The 26,649-nt window shown below is 42.0% G+C and overlaps 1 protein-coding gene across 5 annotated transcripts in view; it reads right to left on the bottom strand.

Annotated features, from left to right (window-relative positions):
• HS6ST2 (heparan sulfate 6-O-sulfotransferase 2) overlaps nt 1-25,295 on the bottom strand; it is a 285,853-nt gene extending 260,558 nt beyond the window's left edge. For 2 of the 5 annotated variants that reach the window (XM_084790103.1, XM_084790102.1), the window contains exons 1-2: nt 24,786-25,294; nt 23,483-24,001 (exon numbers count right to left, since the gene is read on the bottom strand). In XM_084790103.1, the coding sequence (XP_084646229.1) occupies nt 23,483-24,001; nt 24,786-25,213 (947 nt within the window). In that variant the 5' untranslated portion in view covers nt 25,214-25,294. Of the gene's footprint in view, nt 1-23,482; nt 24,002-24,460; nt 24,654-24,785 lie in introns of those variants that run through there. The other 3 variants (XM_084790101.1, XM_084790104.1, XM_084790105.1) reach the window with 3 other exon arrangements.
• Between the last annotated feature and the right edge of the window lie 1,354 nt (nt 25,296-26,649).

The following is a 26,649-nucleotide window of genomic DNA, read 5'->3' as shown; positions in this document are numbered from 1 at the left end:
AGTCTCTCTAGTGCGTGTCAAGTTTCGAAAAGCTAAGCAGCAAGATCACTCAGCAATTACCGCTCATAAGAGTCTGACATCCACAATAGGGGCACAAGGGGCTCTGGATACCTGTTTCCCAGTGAGATAGCCACACTTGAGCAGAACATAAGAGGAAGCTCATTTACCCTCCATGCGCAAGGAACTAGGTTCCATCACCAGCAGCGCCAAAACAAGCAAACAAACAACAGCAGAAAAAAAGAAAGAAAGAAAGAAAGAAAGAAAGAAAGAAAGAAAGAAAGAAAGAAAGAAAAGAATTGTCATTTAACATCTTTGGAAATTGTGCTTAGTACGTATAGGGGCGGGGAAAGGATCTAATTTATTGCCCAAAACTTTCTAGTAAACATTGCTAAGAAAAATAATCTGTAGCACATGTGGCACTTGAGACCTGAGCAGCTCCCTCTTTTTCTACCAGCAGAAGCAGAATAAGTGGATCTAGGCAATAAGATGGAGTTCCCACAACCTCCAGCTCCAAGTGAACAGCTGCATCTCCCCAGGAGTGCAAGACTGCCAGGATGTCTCACTGTTTCAGTTCTTTGTTGCAGGGGCTAAATTCCAAGCAAAATTGGCCAAGAAGTCAGAATTCCCTTCCTCAATATTATCCCCAATTAGAGCACAAAGCTTATGGCAGGCATGGAAAGGCAACAACATTGAGTCACTAGCCCTCTCACTCCAGCGGCTCACTATTAGTGAAGAGGGTCCATATTAGGAGAGGTTGATTGAAAACAGAAAATACTGGCTTCTTGAGTGGCCTGCTTTACAAAGAGTGTAAATCCGAGACATGCAGAGGACTTTCCTCACCTGCAAATTCTTAGTAGTGAATTAGAGACTGCAAACAGAGAGAAAGCCAGATGATAGAAACAGAGAGCTCCAACACTCTCTCCAAATATCTTTTTTAATGTTTTTAAAATTTTGTATTGTGTGAGTGGCTGTTTTATCTTATGGTCTGAGCACAAAGGGCATGTCTGGCTGGACTCCAGGGAGGACAGAAGAGGGCATCAGAGCCCCTGCGACTATAGATACAGGTCGATGTGAGCCCGGGGTGGGTGCCTGGAATCCAACCTGGCTCCTTTGCAGGAGCAGAGACTGCTGAGCCATATGCCCAGACCTAGGTTCTAAGGGGTTATCTTAACTTGGTGGCCCTATCTGCTGCTTTGTTTCCTTGCAACTGGAGCCCACCTTACCATGAGCCTTCTGCTCTCCCTCCCAGCTCCCTTCATCTACCCAGTGCTTTGCGTCTTTGTCATCAGCATCCTGCTAAAACCAAGCCTCCTACCATACCTTCATCCTCCTGCTCATATCCTCACCCTCCTTCCTTCTTATTGTGCCTCCTGCTCACTTCCACATTACACTTGTCTTCCTGCCTGGCTTTCCATCCTCTCCAGCCATCTTAACATCTATCTGAGCCTCCTTCCACCCAGCAGAGAGCATTCTAGCCTCTTCCAAGGCTTTTCTGCCCTCCTCCCCAGCATTTTACTCTCCTCCTGGATGCTCCACTTCCCTACAGTGTTCATCCCCATCCTCTTTTCCCTCCCCAACCTAGTGCCTAAACTCTCTGGTTCCTAATCCTCCACCAAGCATCCAATCCTGGTCCTCAGGAAGGCCAGAGAAAAGGCAATGGATACATGTAACGAGTTCTAGGTGGTTGTGAGCCTCTATGTGGGTACTGGGAATCAACCTCCATCCTGAGGAGGAGCAGACAATTTTCCTGATTACTGGGCCATATGTCCAGCTCTACACTCTCCCCGTCTATGTAAACTTTTGGAACTATTTTCCAACCTGGTCTCCTCCAGTAGGCTCCCACCTTTCCATGAGCTTTTTGCCTGAAATTAAGTATTCTACAAATGCACTTTACACAATGAAAATGATATAAAGACATTGGCATATAAACAAAACCTGAGAAAATCCTACGCATTGTGTAGAGCAAGACCTAGATGCAGGCAAAACACCCATGCACATAAAATAAGAAAATAATCAAAAAGAAAAGTCATCAAGCAGAAAACAAGTGAAGTCAATTCAAGTTCACGTACAATACAGCTCAAATAAGTATAGTTACATAATATTAAAGAACATTAGAAATGCTGTTTCTTCCCATTTTACTCTTTAAATAAATTGTGAAAGGCAATGGTATATTTGTTTCACATATCCTGAATCACTGTTTATCACTGAAGGAAGATGGGACAGGGACTCAAATAGGGCCGGAACTTGGAGGCAGGAGCTGATGCAGAGGCCATGGAGGAGTGCTGCTTACTGGCTTGCTCCTCATGGCTTGCTCAGCCTGCTCCCTTATAGAACCTAGGGCCACCAGCCCAGAGATAATGTCATTCACCAAGAGCATGGCACTCCCACATGAATCACTAATAAAGAAAATGCCCACAGGCTGATCTTCTGGAGATATTTTCTCAACTAAGTCTCCCTCTTCTCTGACAACTCTAGCTTGTGTCAAGTTGACATGAAACTAGCTAGCACAGATGGGCATGTAAAGCTTCAACAAAGTACTAGCAGAGCTAGTCCAACAACACGGAACATGGATCCTGCTCTGTAGCCAACTGGTATGAAGGTTGTTTAAAAAAACCTAAGAGTCAATTAGCATAAAAAATGACACCAGAGGAATGAACATGAAAAATCACAATTATCTCAATAGATGAAGAAAAATAATGACAAAATCCAATACCCACTTACTGATTGAAACTAAAAATGTATAAATGAGTTCATCAGTGTTGCAGCATACAATATTAGTATTTAGAAATCAACTGTTTTTCAATATGCTAGCAATGACCAATGCAAAGATGAAATTAAGAAAAAAAATCGAAGACCAGGATGCAGCTCCCTTGCTAGAATGCTTGCCTACCATGCATGACACTCTGAGCAGTCCCCTGATTATGGTAGTGAATCCCTACAATCCCAGAACTCAGGCAGTATAGACTTAAGGATCAGAAGGACAATGTTAGCCTTGGATATATAGGGAATTAAAGATTGGTTTATGATAGAGAACCTCTCTCAAAAATATTTTACTTAAAAAAGCAAGAAAAGAACAATAAACTTAAAATACTTATAATATACATAAACATCAAACTTACTAAAATCAACAAAATTACACTGAAAAAAAGAAAGATCCAAACCAAGTTTCAGAGATCAGATGTATTATTGTTACTAGGACATTACTACCCAAAGTGGATACACAATTTCTGCAAAGGCCTACACAATCTCATCTGCATTCTCTGCAGAACCTGCTAGAGCTTCCTAAAATTCATAATGAAAACAATGTACAGAAAAAAAAATTAAAGTGTGATCATATCTGATTTTAAAACTAATGATAAGCAGTAATATTAGTGACTATTGACATTTGCATAAAGATACCTGTTTAGATTAAAATTCCAGAAACAAACCTATATCCCTTCTATTTGAACAAAGTTACTAAAGCAGTGTTGTTTTTTTTTTTAACCGTGCTAAGCCAAAACACTAAGAACATAACATTTATGTAATCCCTGATTGTGTCATGGTTCTTCTTGCTATAGGTAGTTTATTATATATATATATATATATATATATATATATATATATATATATATATATATATATATAGTACTATGCATGTATATGCAAAAAATGAAAATTATTTAATTTAAAAAATTAAAAATAAAAACCAGTGCTAGGACCACATATCCACATAGAAAATAATATAGTTTGGGGCTAGGGAGACAGTGGTTAAGAGCACTGGCTACTTCTCTAGCAGACCCAGGTTTGACTCCCAGCACCCACATGGTGGCACACAATGCTCTGTTAACTCCAATTCTGGGGAAGCAGGTATCGTCTTCTGGCCTCTACAGAAATGTGCAGCACAAATTTACAAAACATCCTTATCCATAAAGTGAAATAAATTATTTACTATTTTATTTATTTTTTAGTACAATTGGGTCTCTTACACTATGCACAAAAAATTGACTCAAAATGATCATACACTTTACTATAAAATGTAAATCTATATAATTCTTAGCAAAAGACATACGGATATATTTTTATGAGCTTCAATGAGGGCAATCCTTCACAAGAGACAAAAGGAGAAAAAAGTTATATTGGATTTTTATCAAAATTTATTACTTCAGACTAGACATAGTGGTGCATGCCTTAAATCACAGCACTCAGGAGTCAGGGGTAGGGAACCAGCTGGGATTACATAATGAGACCCTTTCTCCAAATGTATTTTTAATACTTTTGTACAATGGACATATTCAATAAAGTAAAACACCACTAAATCAGGGGTAAAAATACTTGAAAAGTATACCTGCTTTAAGGGACTTGTACTCAGAATACATAAAGAATATTAATCCTGGAAAGAAAAGGCACAATGGAAAATAGAAAAGAACATGAACAGACATTTCTCCAAAGAATGGACAATAAGTACCTAAGAAGATGTTCAGCATCATTAGCCATGAGGAAAATAAAAAACAACAGTGGAAACGGTGATAAATGTAAATAACATGGGAGTTAAAAAGAATCAAATTACTTCACGTACACTTATGAAATGTCATAATGAACCCCATTATTTTACACCATGTATATATTCAAAGCTCCACATTGAGTCACTATGGCACACTCATAAGACAGCTGCAATTAAAAAGATGCCACATTATAGTTGGATCTTAAAGAGATCACACTAAGTGAAAGAAGTCAGGTAGGAATGGGCATACGCTATGTGATGGCATTTGTATAAAATATTCAGAGCTGGCAAATTCATAGAGACAAAGTGTATTAGTGGTTTCCAAGGCCTATGAGAAGGGAAAGGGAAGGAAGTGAGGGCTTCATGGTAAGGAGTTTCCTTTGGGGGTATGACTTAGATAATGGTGATGGTTTCACAGCACTGAATGACTTAAATGTCAATGATGATACATCTTAAGTTGTGGGCATTTTACTACAATTAACGTCAGGTCATAAATGTTGAGGTTTCATGAACTGAGACACCTCCCAGGCTGCTTATGGGATGGGAGGTGCTTCAGAAAATAATTGAGAAGTTTCTCAAAACGTCAAACATGGACTCTTCATATGACTCAGCAATTCTTTTCATGTATATATGCAACTATAGTCCCAGTGTCTGTACATGTGCACATACACTACTCAAGCCCATGGAAAGCATGTGCTCACATAAAAACTTGTATATAAATGTTCACAATTTTATATTTATTTTTATTACTGTTTGTGTGTGTGTGTGTGTGTGTGTGTGTGTGTGTGTGTGTGTGTGTGTTTCTGCACCTGAGTACAGGTGCCCATGGAGGCCATAGACACCTTATCATCCTGGGGCTCTGATTACAGGAGGCTATTAGCTCCTGATCTGGCTACTGGGACTGAACTACATACTTTTTTCCCAAGACATGGCTTCTCTGTGTAGCTCTTGCTGTCCTGGACTCTTCCTGGACCAGGCAAACCTTGAACTACAGAGTGTGCACCACCATGTCTGGCTAAGTACCTACCTTTGGTAGAGCAGCAAGTAAGTACTTTTAATCTCAGTGTGATCTTTCCAGGTCTCTTACAACTTCATAATTGTTTTAATTCTCTCTGTCTCCACCTCTGTGAGTACTTACAAGTGTGTGTGTGTGTGTGTGTGTGTGTGTGTGTGTGTGTGTGTGTGCTTGCGTGCACGCGCTTAGAGGCTTGAGTGTGCCATGGAACACACAAAGGAAAATGCTCAGGAATCAGTTCTCTCCTTAAATTCAGGGATTGAATTTAGGTCATCAGCAAGCACTTTGACCCTCTGGCCAGAATGCTCATAAATTTTAATACAACTTAAATGTAAGTTAGATGGTAAATGGATTAACACAATGTGGTCATGCATGTAATAGACAATCCTATGATCAAAAGAGTAAAATGTTTATATTTGCAGCAATAGATAAGTACCCAAAGTAACTTCATTGTATACTACAGGAGTAAGTATCATAGAATGCAAATTTTATGAAAAAAAACCTTTAAGGTCTATGATATATATGGGGCTGAGGGAATGACTCAGTGGTTAAGCACATTGGTTACTCTTGCAGAGGACCCAGGATCAATTCTCAACACCCACGTGGTGGCTCACAAGCATCTGCAATTCCAGTCCCAGAAAGTCCAATACCCTCTTCTGGTCTTCCTGGGCATCAGGCACACACCAGGTACACAGACATACATGCAGACACAGAAAAATTTGGTTCAAAAAATAAATATAAAAAAAGTGTTATAGTTTCAAATGGAAAAGCTACAAAACTTTTAGGAGAAAAAGTTATAGCAGAAAATAAATCAATATCCAGGTGCAAGCAAAGAATTTTTACAGATATGACATTCAATAGCATGACATTATAGCTTATCAAATTACTCTGTCAAATGAAGATGAAAAGGGTAAGTCATAGCCTTAGAGAAAATACTTACAAACAGCATAATTGAAAAAGAAATAATACAGAGAATGCTCCAAAACACTCTAAACTTTAAAAAAGACAATCCAATAAGAGTAAATGCAAATAGCATAAACAGATACATCATCGACTAGGAAATAAAAAGAGTCAACAAGCCTGTGGAAAGATGCTGAACTTATTTAAGCCCTAAGAGAAAAGCACAATCACAATGAGATATTACTACAGACCAAAAAGATCTGAACTTTTAAATGTGGCAATACCAAATGCTGACAAGCATGAGGAAAGATGGATTGACCATCCACAACAGTTAGGGATGTGTACTGTGATGCAACCGTCCCGGAAAACACCTGAGCGGACCAGTAAGTGCATTTGAAGGTATTTATGCTAGAGAAGTGAAAGCCAGCAGAGACCTTAACTTCTGAGGTTCTCACAGCAGCAGCAGCCACCGTTTGTATGAAATACTGTTCAGTAGACGGGGGGTCTACTGATAGTTCTTGACGTTTATGCAGCCATGAGGAGTGGGGTTGAGCCATGATCAGCTCAGGAGTGGGGCAGTCGGGATTACTAAAGAGCATTACATCATTTAGCTATGGCAACAGCAGTATTTCTCTTTCTCAACTTCAAGCATATCTTCTGACACTTCACCTGAAATTCTACTATTTCTTCCCTATTTTCTTACTCTTGGATGTTTGGGAAGAACTCTTTCTTTTCAAAGGCTTTGTTTGCTAAGTCAAACTTGGGAAACAATCAAGAAGCAAAGCAATATGGGTACACACCTCCAGCATTATGGCACTCAGTATTTCTGTTTTGGCAGTTGGGAGCTTGCCTGTTAATTAGACTGTTCTGATTCCTAGAGTCAAACTCCAACAAACTGAAGAGCTGGCATTCTATTTACGTACTTGTTTGCTGTCCGTATGGAAACATGACCACTGTGACATTCTTAAGAACACCCATTCCTAGCCAAAGCTCAAAACCTAAGAGGCCCCACATCAGTCTCTGGACAAGTAGAACACGACCTTGCCACAAAGAATAATGCAGGCTTAATAGAAAATCAGGGCTCTGTTGGTAGAGTCCCTTGAGTTTGATCACCAGACTGCATAAACTGTGATGCACACATCTGTAATCCCACGACTCTGAGAGGATAGGAAATTCAAGGTCATCTTCTGCTATATAGTGAGTTTGAGGCCAGTCCAGAATACATGAGGCAGTCTCCAAAAAAGGCAAAACAACATGATATTCAAGGGAGAGAATCGAGATTTTATTCATTCTAATGTGACTAAATTATTTAAAGAAGGAAATTCTGACTTTCATGAATACAAATCCTGGGTGTAGCCTTTTATTCAGCTTTCGGTTGAACTCTAGGAAATTATGAGCCAGTTTTCTACAGTGGCATTAGACAAGGTGCCTATGACACATGAAGCCCTCTCTGAGTTGAGCTGAGCAAATCTGCCTCCATTAAAGAGTTTCATTGAGCTACACACCTTCAGATTTCCATATAATGAAAACACACCCCTTTATGCACAGGAAGAAATTCTGAAACCCAAAAGTGTGATATGAGTCTCACCCTAATGGATCTCATGCCATTTAGGTCTCTAAGCATCTCACTAATAATTTCTCAAAATCGTTTGGAATAAACAGACGTTTCACTCAAGGCTGCATGTATGCAAATTCTGGCACTTTAAATGGATTCTGCCCCTAAGTGCATAAACCAAAAAGCATGGAAGCAATTGCATTAGGAATGCAAGGCTTTAAAAAAAAAGAAGAAGAACCTCAGCTAATTGGCATTAAGTCACCAAACATTGTCAAACACACATCACTAGCCTAATCATTTTGTGTGTGCATGTATCTAGCTTTTTAACTTCATAAACATATAAATGCAGATTTAATGTATACCCATATGGTAAGAAGTACAGAAGCTGCCAAAAGATTGAAAAAATCCTATACTAATCTTGAAATTGTCTCTGTGTTCTTTTCTTTTATTTCTTGTTTGTCTGTTTAAGGTTAGTTGCTTGGGTTTTGTTTGGTTGGTTGGTTTTGTTTATTGTTTCTATTTTTTTTTGTTTTGCTTTCTTTCCTTTCTACAAAGTCACAAAGCATAAACTGAGGGTTGTAAATGCTAACTGTGGATCTTTACCTAAGAGAAAAATGTACACTAATCATTTTATTCAAAAGTAAAAAATGTTAAACTCTTGGTTCAATGTCACATTCTCATTTATATATGTTCGTTATAGCTTATAATGGGCTAATCTTTCTTGAATAGCTGAGTGTACATAATTCAGCCTAATATTCTTCATTTCAACATGTGTGTAATGCAGTAGCATGACTTATTAGACTCTTGGAACATACCTGCATCAAAACCAGTCACAAATACCACCTGCACAATATTTGTTAAAAAAAAAAAAAAGTCAAGCAGCTTATCCACCATCAGCATAGCCTGCTGTCTAATCTTGCACTCAGCCCTGACTCTTGTGTAAACGGGAACTAGCCCAAGGTTCCACTGTCCTCTGTGTGGATTAGGTGTCACCATTCTTCTCTGCCTGCACCCTAATTGTCTTTGCCATCTACACTAATAATGCCTGCCAGGCTAGTAGGCTTTTGCTAATTTGCACATTATCTTAATGACACTTTTTGAAGCTGCCTCTTCAAGAATTTGCTATCCTCGCTCAATGGCTATTTCAGTAACCAAATGCATTCATATTATCTTCATGATGAGACCATAGGATAAGAACAGGCTCTTGAAATGTTCTTTTCTGGGTTTGGGGGAAAGGGTCTGTATTTCACTGATTCCTTTGTTGCCATAGTACAGCAACTGCTCTGGTTGAACACGGTGGCACTCCTTCCAAAGGGACCAAACCCAGACCAAATGCAGCCAAAAACTAAAAACCCAGAATGGCCATTTACAGAAAAAGTCATGATCAACCATGACACTGCAACTGATATACTGATACTACTAATAAAACAACCACAACATTTCAGAATATGCAGAGTGTTTAGTTCCTTACAAATGTTCCACAGAGTGCACAGCAAAGAGCAGAAAGTAAACTATAGTTTTAAAAAAGAACTATTCCTCTAACTTCTTTTTTTTTCTTGCTTTTGATTTTGTGTGTGTTGGAGGGGGACTCTAGGTGAGAGAAGTATAGGAGAATGGGGAAATAGAAGGATCCAGAGGGTCTTAGAAACCTACAAGAAGAACACCATGATGGGTAGATCTGGGCCCAGGGGTTCTGCTCAATCTAAGGCACCAACCAAGGACAATACATGCAGTCATCATCAAACCCCTACCCAGATCTAGCCAAGGGACAGAACATTCTCCACAGTTAAGTGGAGACTGGGGACCGACTTTCACACGAACTCTGGTGCCCCATATTTGGCCATGTCCCCTCTATAGGGAGGCCCTATGGCACTCGGAGGAAGGATAGCAGACTACCAAGAAGAGACTTGATAACCTAGCATCATATTCAGGGGGAGGATGTCCCCCTCAGTCACAGTCATAGGGGAGGGGAATGGGGTGAAAGTGGGAGGGAGGGAGAAATGGGAGGATGAATGGGATGGGATAGCAATTGAGATGTAATATGAATGATTTTATTTTTCAATAAAAAATGTAAAAAAAAAAAAAAAAGATGGGGTCTTGTTATGTTGCCCAGACTGGTCCTGAAATCCTAAACTCAAACAATCTTTCACCTCAGCTTCCTGAGTACCCAAGCAATGTCATCATGTCCACCTCATTTTAAAAAAAGTTTCCCCTGTGTTATGGTTTGAATGTTTTTTTAAATGTCTTCTAAAGGTTACAGCACTGGAAGAGTGGGGCAGAGGCAGGTGGATCCCTGTGAGTTCGAGGCCAGCCTGGTCTACAAAGAAAGTCCAGGACAGTCAGGGCTACACAGAGAAACCCTGTTTTGAAAACAAAATACAAAAAAAAAAAAAAAAAACGAAAAACAGAACAAACCAAAAAGATTCATGGTCTGGAGCTTCTTAGCCAAGTGACAGACTTGGGAGGAAACAAGTCTCTGGAGGCGTATCCTAGGAAGATACTTTGTGTCCTTGCCCTCTTCCTGTCTCTGTGTGCCTCTTTGCTTCCTGGATGCCATAAGGTAAAGAACTTCACTGCTTTGCTTCACCATGGCCTAGAAAAAAGTAGAGAGTGACCTTGCCAGGAGGTGAGATCTCTCAAACTATGAGCTTCCCTTCGGTTGTTTTTCTTAATTGCTTGTTACAGTGACAAAAGAAAAGGCACACGACCAACACACCTTAAACATATCCCTTTACCTCTCTGCAAAAATCAGTCTTGAAAGCATTTGAAATAAGTTAGCTGTCTGAACATTCATTTAAGAGAGAAACATGAATAGCAGAAAAACATTTTCTTCAAAGCACAACATTTTAAAAATTGGGGGTAGGCTTGGTATGAGCATGTATCTACATTGACCCAAGATCAATGTCAGCTGTCTTCCTGAATCACCTGAGACCACAAGCACTTTACCAACTTTATTAAAATTTTTAAAAGAAGGGTTCTCAAAAGAAGTTAACCTATGGGGTTCTGATACCTCTAATCATCACATGGAGTCTTCATCCCACTTATAAACATGGTCACAGAAGCAGCAAATACTTTTTGGAAGTTTTTCTGATTATTCACTAGGCACAGGAAGCGCTAAGGCAGACCAGGTGTTCTGAATATTTTTATATACTGTTCCAATACTGTCTGGCTGATTATGATTAGGCAGGAGGGAGGGAGGGAGAGAGAGAGAGAGAGAGAGAGAGAGAGAGAGAGAGAGAGAGAGAGAGACAGACAGACAGACAGACAGACAGACAGACAGACAGACAGACAGACAGAGACACAGAGACACAGACAGACAGACAGGCAGGCAGGCAGGCAGACAGACAGAGGCAAAGACAGAGACAAACAGACAGGCAGGCAGGCAGGCAGACAGACAGACAGACAGAGGCAGAGACAGAGAGAGAGACAGGGAGAAAAGATCGCAATCTTTTGTTTTCCATCTTCAAGTAGATTTTTAAAGCATCTACTTCAAAGAGTTGTTCTTTGGCTTAAATGAAAAACTATATATGTAATGTTGCTTACTCAGGGCTTGACTAAGCATAAACTCCAAATTCATGATAGATATTCCACCAATCACATCAAAGTACCTGGACTAAGCAAGCACTGTACAGCACTTCACTTGGGCTGACTTGGAGTTCTTCACCTTTGAGTGTAAATTAAGAAACTTTCCATAATCTGTGGAAGATTGGAAACACCCATCTATCTACTAATGATCCTTTGCATGCACTCAAGCATACTGCAGTGCCCTGTGCCTGCTGGACTGGAAACAATGGCCAATTATTAAATAATACTGCCTAGGGGCTATAATATTATTTCTTGGGGGCTGAAAAGATGGCATGGTGGTGCGTCCCTTTAATCCCAGCAGTTAGAAGGCAGAGGCAAAAGGTTCTCTGGGTTCAAGGCCAGCCTGGTCTATATATCGAGATCCAGGACTACAGGACTGTAGATAGAAATCTTGACAAATAAATAAATAAGAAAAGGAGAGTAGGCATGGTGGCACACACCTTTAATCCCAGCACTACAGAGAAACCTGTCTTGAAAAACAGAAAGAAAGAAAGAAAGAAAGAAAGAAAGAAAGAAAGAAAGGCAGGCAGACAAACTCAGCAACCTTGGTTTTATTGTGATTTGCACCAAGCATATTTTCTCATATTCCGAATAACAGTAGTTACTCCCCTATCCTAAATCCAAGGACTGGGAGTCTGTGCTATCTGTTCTTGTGTCCCAAGCATCCTGTACTGAGTTCTCAGAGAAACTTTTCTTTTTCTATTACCTAAAGCATGTGTGTCTTTTGTAAGAATGGTTCATACTGTAGTACTATAATTATCATTCTTATTCTTCTAAAATTCCAGCAAAGACTGATAATTTTTTAAAGGCTGATAAAATGACATAGTTGCTGCATTCTTTACAAAAAGACACCTTAAATAGGCTGTGTTTTATTCCTGTTGGAAAAGTTAGTTTGATGTTTAGGAATCAAGCTTTAAGAGCATATAGACTTCTTAATCATTTGAGATTGCTAAGCCTCTCAGTGTATGAATGTGTTTCTGCCAAGGGATGAGAGTATGGGAGTAACAGGATGTGAGGCCGCCAAAAAAGAGCTTGCTGGCTAAAGTATTGCTCTAGAGATACTCTGTGGTATTTAAAGTTAATATTTTTTATTTAGCAACATGAAATTGGTGGGATCTGATTAGAAGTCCTCTCAAAGAATTCTTTAATGTTGAGTCACCATTGTAGTTGTAGTTCATACCTGTAATCCCAGCAGGAGGATTGCCCAGCCTGTGGTGCATAGTGAGGTCTAACCCTGCCCAGCCTACAGTGTGAAGCCATGTCTGGTGGTGGCGCACGCCTTTAGTCCCAGCACTCCGGAGGCAGGGGCAGGTGGATCTCTGTGAGTTCGAGGCCAGCCTGGTTTACAAAGTGAGCCCAGGACAGCCAAGGCTACACAGAGAGACCCCGTCTCGAAAAACAAAACAAAACCAAAAAGCACATGTATCGCTCTTATAGAGGACCAGAGTTCAATTCCCAACATCCACATTGGGCAGCTCACAACTGCATATAACTCTAGTTTCAGGGGATCTTATGCCATTGGCCTCATTGCGCACCTGCATTCATGTGTACATAGACACACATACATACACAGAATGAGAAATAAAATAAGTATTTTTAAAAACATGCTATTTGTTACTTGAGTTTATAAATACTAACATTAGTATTTACACAGGATATTTTCAAAGCATTCTAGGAGTGCATGAGAAAAACAGCATTTATTTAGTTTGATATAGATATGTGTGTATTAGCTGTATGAATATTGTATGTACATTTACATATTTATATATTTTATATTGAGCTTGTTTATTGTGTGGTTCAAATTTTCTGTATTTATGTAGTTTTTGTTCATCTACCATTTTTTTTAAGAAATCAGTAGATTTCATAATTTCTTCTTATCACCATTAAATTGTAAGTGTATGCAAGCACTATGTTTCTGAAAATTGAGGTGGTAATTTGCTGACTTCTTTTTATGCTCAAGGATGGCTCTGCTTTAAAGTGTACTTTATTTAATATCTGTGCACCTACATCAGTTTCCTTCTGATTAGTATTTGCATAATATGTCTATTACAATCTGTCAAGTATAGCTGGATTCTGTTCCTTTATCCCTTGTGATAATCTGTGTTTTTAATGGGTGAATGGCTACCATCATAAAAGGGCCCTTTCACATTACCTCTGGGTTGCCCAGCTGTAACTTGATCATCCATGTCAATAGTTTTTGAGATATGGCCTTGCTATGTAGTACCTAGGCTGATCTTAATCATACTTGAAACCTAGATTCCCCCTCAAAGTCCCAGCAGTCCTCCTGCCTCAGTCTCCTGAGCACTGGAATAGCAAGCATACAGAGCCACTCCTGGATGCCCAAGTGATTTTCTAAATCCCTTTGCTTTGTTCACTCCTGAAAACTGTTAACAAAAGCCCAAGAGAATCAGGCAAGGTTCTGCTAAACATTTGTTCTCTTTACTAGTATGGTTATGCTGGAGCTGTCCTGGGAGGAAAGAAGATAGTCTAAGCAAGAGCCTTGTTCTACTTCCTTTGGGATCAGAGTACTGAAACAATAGGCCTCAAAGAATTAAAATTTGTCCCCAGGAAGTTTGTGCTTCAGAAAGAGAAATGCTCAAGCCAGAAGAGGAACTTGTTTCACATGAAGAGATTTCGTACAGTTCTGATATCCTAGCAGACACTCTTGTATAACAGACCCAAGCAGTGACAATGACTTGTCAGGGACATGTAACCAGGCATCTTGACTAGGACTGCTTCGTCGTGCATACCTCTTGCCCTCTATTTAAACCTAAAAATGTCATTACATTGAATATGGGCTATGGGGATCAAGTGACCCCCTTTTTTGTTCCTCTTTACAATTTGACCATAATGAATAAATCTTCTGTTTTTCACTATTGTCTTTTTAATTGACGTACTGAGGATGAGTCTGGCTTGCTCTAGTTGACAGAACCCAGTCTTTGACCCTAAAAATTCTAATAACAATGGAGAAAAGTCAATTAATGCAAGGGATGGTGCACACAAGGGTAATCCATTTGATATAAGTCAATACACTGCACAGTTCAATTGTTCTGTGCTTCCACAGACAAGAGCATGGAAGTGATTCACCAGGACTAAATTCATCACAAGCAACAGCCCAGTTCTCTCAGGCTCACTAGGGCATCTCAGCTAGTAAAATTTAAGAAGCAATCAAATTGAATAAGAAATCTTCTTTGCAGACACTTACATTGTGGAAGAGCACAATTCTTGACAATTTGGAGTAAATGAAGTGCAAATTATTCTCTTATAACTCAGAATTGAAGCTTGAATTGTCAGTGAGAAACCCCCACAGTTTAATCAAGAAAAATATATTTATTGGTAATTCCCATGGGCTCACATTTAGTATATTTATATCACAGGATAACAAGTTCAAACTATTGCTAAGTTATAAGTAAGAAACTTATGCAGAATTTGCATGTATTAAATTTTATTTTAAATCTGCATGTATGCCTACATTTGAATATTTATAATATTCCAGAAAAAACACAGTGGAATGTGCAAGACAGATTTATTTAGTGTAATGCTCTGAAATATGTCAAAGTCTTCAACATTGTTCAGTAGGCAAAATGGCAGAAATAACAAATGGGTGCATTAAGACCAACTGAATAATCTGCACAGCCCAAGACCTAGTAGAGCAAGAAAAGCTGTCTTGCCAATAAATATTTTACTGAAGTTCAGACAAATGTTCCCCTAAGCTTACAATGGCATTGTTTCACATGACATGTACCATTAAGTGGATTATTCATTATCCTTTAATGGAAAGGGGGAAATTCCCATTCATGCTTTTCTTTCTAAACTCAATCACTAAATATCTCATTTTCTGTTATGGAATGTCAATATTAGCTTTTTGACTGTAAATGACATTGTTTATACTGTCAAAATAACTTCTGCATTGGGTGTAATTTTGGAGGAGGTTCAACAATAAGAGTATGCATCTTGCTACATGTATCCAGAGCTAGCTCACAGACATCAAGAATAGCTAGGAAATACACTTTTCCAATGGACTTCATTTATGTCTACCTAAGGGATACCTAAGGGACACGTAAGGGAACCTGCTTTAAGAAGGCTGTCCATCAATAGACTTTTCTTTCCTGAATCAAAGCAACACACGCACTAACTAATGGTAGTTTTCATCGATAGAATCACAACCCTTAACCAACCTCAAGACTTTGCTCTTCTTTCTAGGCAATCAGCTCACTTCAAGTCCTATGAAGGCCACCATTCCAAGTCATCTTGAAGAGCCATGGCCAAGCAAAACTAAGCCAATTGTGGACAAATATTAGCTTCCTGTTTCCTTGAGTCTTTGAATGGAGAAGAAACAATAGCCATTCACCTAGATATTTCTATGCTATGCTGGTACAGAGTTCAGGGAATGTCAGAAATAAATTAGCCAATTAGGAGAAAACTCAGCACCCAGTGGTGGACTAATCAGACTTACCGCCTCTGCCTTTCAGTGGAAGGGTTGACTGGCCTGAAGTTACTCTCCTCATTAAGGGCTACCAGGATATCAAAAGGCTAACAAAACAACCACAGATAGTCTTTAGGGAGCAAAATTTAGACACAAGTACATTTATCACAGCCATAGAAAAAGCTTGTCATAAAAAATTGGTAACTTTTATATATATATATAGTCTCACCAGCTAACCTAGAAGTTACAACCTAGGCTAGTCTGGCCTTATACTCATGGGGGTTTGCCTGTCTTTGCCTCTGAAGCACTTGGCTTAAAGGTGTGTGCTACCAGCCCAGTTATGTTTATTTTTCAATGTGATACATATTTTCAAATGTGTTTCAAATGAAATTCAAAATCCTCAGAATATCAGAAAAAGAAAAACAAATCACTTCCATCTCTTAAGAGCCTTGAGTTTTCTTCCTGCCTGTATTCTTTGCTGCTTAGATTTAGTAGAGAGAGAATTTTTTTTATTTCTCTCCCATTCCTCCTCTGCTGAAACAAAACCAAAAACAAACAGAAACAATTTTAGTCTTACTGGCTCCATAATTCTATGGGATTTTGCTTAATAGGGAGTCACTTGCATTTGCGATATTTTATAACAGGAATTCAGTGTGAAGAGAAGCATTCCTTTCTATGGAGACTTCCTGGTCCCATTGTTTCAACTCTTCACACATTACCACATTATGTCACACATTCCTTGAGACTGTTCTCACAACATCCATGGCTCCTCTAATGGTTTTAATTAACTCACACTTGTAATTCTTTCCCATTCTTCAAAGGCAAGGACGGGCTACCTGGTTCATCACAGTGCCCACAGCATAAAGATGTAGTGATGATAGCAGGTACTCGATGAATATTTGTCAAATAAATAAATGAGTAAACAAATGAAAAAACGTATGTAGAGATTTTGTTTTCAATAAAATCCCAATCCCAGGAAATAATTTATGGGCTAAACAAAAATAAACCTCTGAGGTACTGTGGATTGAACCCTGGACCTTGTACATCCTAGCCAAGCACTCTACCACTGAGAAATATATCTCTCTTGTAAAGAAATAAATGTTTAATATTCTATCTTTACACTAGCTAATTTACTCCCGAAAGGATTGTTCAAAGTTACGCTCCCAACAACAATTTATAAGAATTATGATACACATCCTTGTCAGCACTGGTTACTAATATTTTGGTTTTTGGTTTAGTGGTAATATAGATTAGCTTTTATATTTTTGAATTAGGGTTAAGTAGAGAATAAAAATAAAGTTGTCCTAAGTTTAAATGCTTCTATTTGCATTTCTTTAGTAGGAGTAAGACTAAGCCTTTTTATTTATTTATTTTTCTTAATGTCTGCAAACTTGTCTTGGGCCTCCTGTCCTAAACTGTCTGGACATGCCCTTTGTTTCTCTAATCAATTCATAGAGTTTCTTTGTAGAGAAAAGATTTCAGCCTTCTGTCTGTTGTAATTGTTGCACATATTTTCATGAGTTTGACATATGCCTTTTCATTTTGGCTTTTTCTTTCCTTTGACAGATGAACATTCTCATTTTTATGTAATCATAACTGTCTGTCTTTTACTTTATTCAAACCGCCTTTCTTTGCCTAAGAGTCCCATGTGTGAATTGCAGCTATCATTTAAATAATAATGCCAATTGTGAAGTCAGATGAACTGGGTTCACAGATCCCCACATATACCACTAAGCTTAACCAGAGACAGAGCACCAGTTCCCACCTCCTTACAAACCCCGCCCTCTAGGAGTCCAGGCAACAAGCACAGGGTCACTGTCCCTTCATGTTCTCCCAGCCCAAACTAAATTCCTACTCAAGCTCTCTGGTTTACTCTGTGGTTGTTCTGGTGCAGACTAGAAGTCAGAGAGGTACCTTTAAACGTCTTTTTACTTTCGGGCTTTTAATACTCTTCCAATTTTGATCTTTGCATATTCACGTGGGTTCATATTCGTCATTGCATTTCCAGATTCCTCCTGGTAGGGCTTCAGCCCCACCTACCTCCACAGCCATTACTTCCTCAAGTATGAACCTTCTGTATGTCAGATTCCTAGCAAGGTCTGGCTTCTTGGCCCAATAATGGCCACTGGCTCCACACTGCTGAGGGGATGCCATGACTAACACAGTGCCTCCTTTCTCCTAAATACTACTTTATGGTCCCACAGGCCTTCTCAGATGGACCTCTTCTTTTTTCTACCTTGTCCTTTATACTTTACAAAGGGATGGGCCTTGGGAAATACCTTGTTTAAATCTCCCATTTTACAAAAAAGAGAAGGCAGGCCAGGAAGAGGATCTGCTCAGGTAATGAAGTCCTCCCTCGACCATCTTATCTGCACAACACGTTTCTACACTTCATAAGGCAACTTTCAGGGACTTCAGGCTGAGGAGAGTAATCTGGGCATTCTTGGCACTGGCGTGATTCTCATTTCAACTGCTAGCACAGCAACAGGGCCATAATTATTCTCCTGGTTTGTAGGTTGTGATGTAAATTAATATATTCTGATACATGTTTGACATTTCTGAGACATTATTGATTTCCAGTTACTTTTCAAACAAAATACATCTTCTTTATTAAATAACTAAAGTATCAAATTGTTCCTGTTTACTGTCTTCTTTAAAAGAGCACATCTTCCCTGGAATAAAATGGACAGTTTCGTAAAATTTTATTTAATGAGCAGCAGAGGGGAAAGAGCATTCTTTTAATGTCACTTAATACCATCTCAGTTGACTAGTGATACCCATAGAAAACAAGCTTTAATATTTTAATTGCTACCTCATGGCCGTAACCTTACACTATCAACAGAAGCTAATTCACAGTAACATGTTCTACTACCTGAGAACTTGAGAGTCTTGCTGAGGATAAAATCATCGGTCCGTGCAAAGCTACTCACAAATATTGCTAACATTCTACACATGCGGTTATTCTCTCATTCTTTCGCCACCACCCATCATCTTGCTCTTTATTATGGTTTGAATATGAATCTTCCTGCACAGGTTCAAATTTTGAATGCCTGGTTCCCGGCTGGTGGCCCTATTTTTGGAAGTGGTAGAAACTTTAGGAGACGGGGCCCAACTAGAGGAAAGAGGTCACTGAGGACAAATCCTTGGGGATACCTTACTCCTTCCTGCCTTTCTGTTTCCTGTCTTCTATTAGGTGAAAAAAAAATATTGTGCCACCTGTTCCTGTTGCCTTGATATTCTACCCAAGCACATGGAGCCAAGAGGCCATGAATGGAACCCTCTGAAATGGTGCACAAAGAAATCTTTCTTTCCCCCCTAAGTTGCTTCTATTGGGTATTTGATCCCACTGACCATAAACAACACAAAAACTCTCACCAATGGACAACTAACCAAAGGCATCGAGGATAAAGAAGTGGCTTAAATGTTAAGGGCACAGTGTGCTCTTCCACAGGACCCAGGTTCAATTCCCAGCAAGCACATAGTTCACAACCATCTGTAACTCCCGTCCCAGGGGATTTAACACCCTCTTCTGGTCCCTGAGAGCATCAGACATGCACATGGTACACAGATATTCATGAAGGCAAAATACCATACACATAAACTATAAGCCTTTTTAAAAAAAATCCTCAACTAAGTAAAGGTGAAAGACCAATGGACCACAGCCTGGTGGACTACATGCATGACATTGCTTGCTGTAATAATTCATACACTCCCTGCTTCACCTTGCATCACATGTCTGTCTCGTGTCTCACTACAAAACTAATAAAGAGAAGAAATACAAGTAAAGAGCACAAGGGATGATCAGGCACATAAATTCTATTCCAGTTTTTTTTTTCAAAAGAAAGCCACTGTTTTAAAAGGAATAGAATAAAAAGCATTTATCATATTTATAAATGAATGACTGGTCCATCAAGCATCTAAACAAAAACCTTTTAGTCCTTTCCCATCAACAATATGCTACTGGATTTTAATATTACCCTTTGGTGTGTCTACAAAAATTCAGAGATGTTAAAATCTAGGATGTAGCAGATATGCAAATTCTGAGACAAGGCCATGGGTCTTGAGCCCAGACCAATCCCATGGGCACCAGTTAGCATCCTACCCAGTGAAGAACAGGGGTTATGCACCTTGTCAGTTTTGAAATCCTCCCACAGACCAAGTGGCACACTAGAGTTGGCTATAACCTGGGAAGTTTGGGCCTGAAAACAAAAAAAGAGCCCATAGAACTGGGGAATGTGAACAGCTGTTGTGCGACAATGTTTTGATACATTTTTAAAAATGGTCATACAAATTCTGAAATGAGCAGAACTCTTTTCTGACCTCAGGCAACATACTGGTAAACAGATGGATGAAAGGCAACTTCTAAGTTTTTTTTTTTAAGGAACTATTAGTCTAATAAACAACTTGAGCTTTTCTCAGCCTCTGGCTCTAGCTCCCTGTCTTCCCTCTCATGCCCTCCCCCTAGACAATACGGTAAATCAGTTCTACTCAACAACATATTTATTATATGTCACCCATTTCAGATAGCACACTGATGAAAGGGTTTAGGGACCTCTTGCTAACCCTCACATGGGTGAAAGGCTCAACCTCAGAAGGTGGCTACTTCTGGCCCTGACCATTCATACCCCTAATCTGGGTCTCATCCTGTTTAGTTTTACAGAGCTTTCCAACATTTAATAATTTTTAAAAAGCTTTACAGCAATCTAGCCAAAAGACCTACAGCTGAGAACAATGCTTCCTTGCTACAGAAATCCATTCTTCTTGGATGAGGGTGGCAACTGTGTCCCAACCACTCCTCTTAAGCTACAAGTGTAAAATGGCTAATAATAGTAATAATAGAGGTAAAAGCAATAGCAGCTAACATTTATAATCACTAGGAGAAAATACCTCCTTGTGTTTGGGTAAAACTATTCATCAAGGTACAGTCAACATATGAAAGTGTGTGGAGTCAGACACGAGTGGAGTCAGATTTCTGCTGTGTCACTAAAGACCTCAATGACCTTGCAGAAGTCATTCAGCCTCTTTGGATTTCATTGTATTCTGATAAAAGGGAATATTCTTGTCCTGTCTGCATTCCTCCAGATGACAGCACGTGCTCCCAGAGAAATAACAAGACAATATGAAAGCTCATTACAAACTAGAATGTTCTCTCCACACAGGCTTCTCTACTAGGGAAGTTCAGAGGTTTATTCTGTGGTCCTGAGACCAGTAAGTACCTCCTCACTTTAGGTTGCCTCAACTACTAATTTTCATCTCACATGTCCTCTCACACATGACGCATACACATTACCAGAGCTCATCTTGCAAGCAGGGATCTGTCAAAATTCTGCAAATTTCTGGATCCCTCAGGCTATCACTGAATAATTCTGGAGGTGGGCAGAAAGGAGTGAAATAATAAAGATGCCCTTGAGGTGGTATTGCATTTCTCTAGGAAATTTTAGTTCATTTTCATAAATACTGTACAATCAACTAACTGTGCCAAATGTGGTTCTTCTTTGATTAGACTAGATGGCACTGTAGTATCGCCCTTTTAATGTCCAAGAAAATTATATTGCATTACAAACAATTTTTTTTCAACTGGGGACAATCCAAGAGGTTTCAATGAGTCCTGGGTACCCTATAGATTATATCTGAAGGAACCTGCCAAAAGACAATAACTACTAAACAGACAATCCAAGCCACATCAATAGTACATTTACAGACGTTACACCCTGACCTACATGTTCAAAAGAACTGGTAAAGGTACACATGCCACACACAGCACTAGGCAAAGCTATGGCTTCCATATCAGTCAAGACTTCTCTTTTACTTCTCCATCTCTGCAGGTGTGGAAGTCCATTTCTGCCCGAAGCACTGTTTTGATCACCATCCCCTCAGTATATATCTACAAGCTAGCTAGCACACAAGATCATTTCTAGTACTGTCAGAACTGAGAAGACTTTCTTAAATACCACAATGCTGTTGTATCAATGGCTTACACAATTATTGCCATGAACTGAGACTCAGCCTTCCTGTGGCCAAGCTTCTCTCTGGATGGGAAAATAATCTGTTAGCGTAGAAAGGAAAAGAAAGCTTAAAGGGTTCAGCCAGGACTCTGGCCTTTCAGAAAGGCCACTGTAAACTGAGTTTGTGACCAGAAAACCAAGGGTTCCCTTTGATGAAGCTAAATGGAAGGAACCACGCCCACAGTTCGTCCTTAAGAGCCACCTGCAAAACATCACTTTGGCCAGGAGCCTGAGTGACCATGGGATACGGAAGGCAAGAGGGGTCCAAACAAAAGCAGCCACAGCAGCACTCTTGAGAGTCCATGAAGTCACCAAAAATGGGCAAAGTAAGACAGACACACACGACCATGGCCTTGCCCAAGGAAGTCCCCAGTTTCACTCCTGGCCACTGAACTCATTCCTAGTCTCCCAGAAAAACAACAGTTCTGGCTGGATCGATTGCACCCCACAGAAGCTCTTTTCCTCTGTCCACTTCACATCACCCCATGACCTCTAAGACCTGGCCATGGCAGCTGGAGGGAAGAAAATCCCCTGCTGGCTACAGATGCGCCAGGAATGAGCTTTTTCTGCACCATTCCCAGTGGCCCAGAACCTGAACTGGCCATGGGTGCTGAGGCTCTGGACTTTCTGAGTCTCAGAAAAAGCTCCTAGCACTCCTGAGGCTCCTAAGCCCTAGGCAAGGGCCCAGGTCAACTTTCCAGATAGCCACCAAGCAGGCATGGTGTCCCCTTATATTCGAAAAGCACTGGGGATACTTTGAGGCTACAGTGAGGGGCACGAGATAAGAACTAGGAGCTCTTCCTCCCTAAGTGTCAGCGAACAGAATGATACCCACTCTCCAGAGGAAAAGTGGGGCCTGGGGTGGGGAGGCAATAGATGTCAGGGAAAGAAGAAATAAACAGAAAGGGAAGAAAGAGAAAAAAGAAAAGGGGGATGGACAATAGAAAGGAGAAAGGACAGAAAAAGGAAGGAAGGCATAGCAAACAGCAGACAAGATGGGCAGAGATTTCCCACTAGAGAAAGGCAGAAACTAAAAGGGCAAAGAGAATGCTGGAGCAGGAAGTGGGGAAGGAAAAAAGAGCACCAGGCTTCGGAACCAGGTGCAGAGGAGAGAAGAGGAAGGACCCAGAGACTCTGCAGGGGGAACACAATTCTTCAGGACTCTCTTGTGCTCAGAGTGCAGTTCCCATTCCCAATTCTTTAAGGCTCTCTGGTGCTCAGAGTGCAGTGCTCAGTCTGCTCCACACTCAAGTCCAAGCACTAAGCAGGCTGACCTTCTGATAGGCAGAATGGCTGTCCTGGGCTGGAGCCCAAATTCTTCCTGACAGTGCCACAGCATTACAAAGACAGGCTCTAGGGTATCTAATGTCTGCCCAGCAAGAACTCAACCCTCAGGGCGCCAAGGTGTGAAGAGGGTCCACAGCAACTGCAAGTACAACCCTTCCTGCCTCTGGGTCACCCAGGCCCAGGTGGGCAACTGCTCCTAAGGGACCCACTGAGAGGCTGTCAGACTCACCTAGAAGGTCTCAGCCTGGCGTCGCGCTTGCCATCCACCACTGCAGGCACACAGCTGGTGAGCTCCGTCCAGTCGGCGTGCAGCCCGCAGCTCCAGCCGGTGGAGAACCTGGAGAAGAGCCAGGTCTCCCTCTTACCCGGCCGGTGGCAAGTGCATTTCTTCTGCCCCACGCGGCACTCACATGGCTGCTCCAGCTGGATGTTGCGCACCAGGTGACGGCCAAAAGTGGTGCCCCCAGTCTTCTGGATGTGCAGGAATACAATCAGGTCATCGCCCTTGATGTCGAAGTCTACCTTGCGCAGGAGATCGCCACGGGTGAAATTGTAGCGGGGTACAAACCTGGCGGAGCTCTCATCCTCCGAGCGGTACGGATCTGGCACCGGGGAGCTGAATGCCTGCAGGCGGAGGAGCTGGCATTCTGTGCCGGGGCACACGTATTGGAGGACGATCACCGCAAATAGGAAGAGCATCACCAAAGCCAGCAGCAGCTTGTTGGATTTCTCATCCATGTTCCCGACGCTGGGGGAAACCCAAGCTCGTTACGTCAATCCCGCAGCTCGGCCCGCGCTCGCCTCGCTCCCGCACCGCCCCCTCCCCGTGGCGCCACCGTTGCGCCCCTTTCCCCTCCTGTCCGTACGGAGTACTCCACTAAGGCGGCGGCGGCGCCCTTCCCCGCTTCCTTCCTTCCCGGCAGGCTCAGCGCTGTGGCTTCTGCCGCACACCCCCCCACACCCCGACTCCATCCCGCTGGACGTGGGCCCCCTCCCCCGCGGAAAAACCCTGGATCCCCTCCGCGGTGTCTCGTTCCCCACAGGACCCTCCTGTCCTGGACTCTCCACTCCTTAACTCAAACCACCCCTATCCTGCACAGAGTGCTTCCCGCTCTCGCTTTCCCAGCTCCCATCTCCATCGCGCTTGGCCCACGGGACTCTCCAGGGCTCTGGACCCCCGTGCCATCCGCGTGCGCGAGCTGCTGACCCTAAACTCGGGCTCCTTTGGCGCCTGTCCCGCTGGCGGATAGAAGTGAGCTGGGGCTTCAGGGTTCCCCTGGGGGAGAAAGAAGGAGCCAGCGGGCTGTAGGACTTTGCAAGCAGAAGCCACGCAGCCCTTCCCGCGGAACAGCGGGGAGGGAGCTGCACCACGGTCAGTTGCGCGCTCAACGGGTCCCGAGTCCCAGAGCCTAGTCACTACAGGCTCCCAGGAACTTTGAGCCTTGCCCTCCGCCCCAGCTGCCTTCCCTCCTCCCGCCGCCCTGGCTCACCCTGGACTCAGAGCGAGAGCCCCGCTTTCGCCCACAATGTACCTGGCCAAGGGACCGAAAATCTTGGAGAAGATCGCACTGAGCACGTGCTTGAGCGAGTGGCCCACGGCTGCCAGGCCCCGAGTGAGCAGGGCCCGGCAGAGGGAGCCCAGGTCCCAGCGTCGCCTGAGGTCGTGCATCCGCCTGCGGCGGCCTCGAGGCAGCAGCGCGAAGAGCGGGGCGCGCAAGGCTCCCGCCAAGGAAGAAAATGCCTTTGGGGGCTCGTCCTGGAGCGGCGGGGAGTTGAATCCGAGAGACACACCCCTAGGAGGGCCGGCGCGGACTGAGGCAGCGACCGACCCCGGCCGGCTGGCTGCCAATTCTGCCTCTACTCTGGAATGCCGGCGGGGACAGGTGGTGCAGGCGGGCGCTCTTTGCTCCGGTTGCAGTGGCGGCCCGAGCGCCCGGGCTGCAAACGCAGGCAGTGCCATTCCCCCCTTCAGGCAACTCAGGGTACTAAGGATCAGGAGCGAGCTTGAATTTATATAATAATGCCTCGCGCCCAAGAGCCCCAGCCACTTCACAAGCAAAAGACCTGGGTTTTCTCCTGTATTGGAGAACGGAGGTCACTCCAGAGAGTGCATCATTCCACTTTGGCTCGTAATTTCAACCACCCTTAAAATAGCAAAGGCGCAAATTGGACCTTTTCCCTCTCTCTTTGCCAATTTCCATTCTGCAACGGAAGAGGGGGTATTTTCTGAAAAGGTAAGTCAGCATGGAAAGAAAGCATGACTGAAAACCCTTACATGGGGGATTGTGAGCATTTTCAAAGAACACTCGCTTTTATTCCTCTCCCCCTGATGAATCAATCCCTGCACCAAGCCCACTGCTCGCAAAAAAAGATTTCACTCACTACCTTTTATTGAATGAATGGATATATAACTACACACCATATCACAGTAAGACCATCTTACTTAAGGTGTTGTGACATATGAAAAGAACTGAAGCCCAGAGAGAATTAGATAGATACCCAAGGTCACACAGCACAGCACCACGATTCAGTCTCAGAAACCAAGGCACTATCCAACCTTTTCTCTTTTTTTTCCCATGATTATAACATGTCTCTTAATAAATATGTATGCGCTTATTATCGAGCTCAGTTGTCCAAAAGGCTCTTTTCAGCTGGAGGACCAAGGATGCAGGGATTTAAGAATGGATATTCCTTCAGAACAAGGCCTCTGACAACTTGGGACTCAGATGTTTCCTATGTGATGAACAGGGGAATTTACAGTGCATGAAGACACAGGAGTTCCCATTACTGAGCATGTACCCCCCAGCCCAACTGATGCAAAAGAAGTGAGGGTTAGCAGCACCAGTGTTTCAACTTAGTACCATTGGCCACGGGGACACTGGAAGATGATGCTGTAAGCTGAGTGCTAGTATAGGGATGTTTCTCTCCAGGACGTTATCTCCCCCGCTGTGCTCTGTATGGTGAAGGGGCAGTCAGAGCACAGATACAGGAAACTGTGGTATAATAACTTGCCCTTCCTGAGGCTCAGTTTCCTTTTATGTCACATAAGACTAGTAATAATGCCTCCACTTTAAGCAAGTAGGCTAGTGTGAGGATAAAATGTAGAAATCAGGCGGATCGCTGTGAGTTCGAGGCCAGCCTGGTCTACAAACTGAGTCCAGGACAGCCAAGGCTACACAGAGAAATCCTGTCTTGAAAAAAAAAATGTAGAAATCTTTGGGGAACTCCAAATATCAGGTGCTGTTTACCTGCAACTCTTGTCGAGGTGTGTACCAAATGAGTCTGAGGCTAGTTGACGAAGAGGTCCTTGTCAGACCATTTTACAGCTGTGCCCCTGCCCTTCTACTCAGAATCCCCAGTCCTGGCTGTACTTACCCATGCCCTCCTCCCCAGGAA

This window comes from Acomys minous (assembly GCF_964271855.1).
Source record: "Acomys minous genome assembly, chromosome: 7".
NCBI classification, from domain to species: domain Eukaryota; kingdom Metazoa; phylum Chordata; class Mammalia; order Rodentia; family Muridae; genus Acomys; species Acomys minous.
This window is presented reverse-complemented; position numbering and strand designations above follow the sequence as displayed.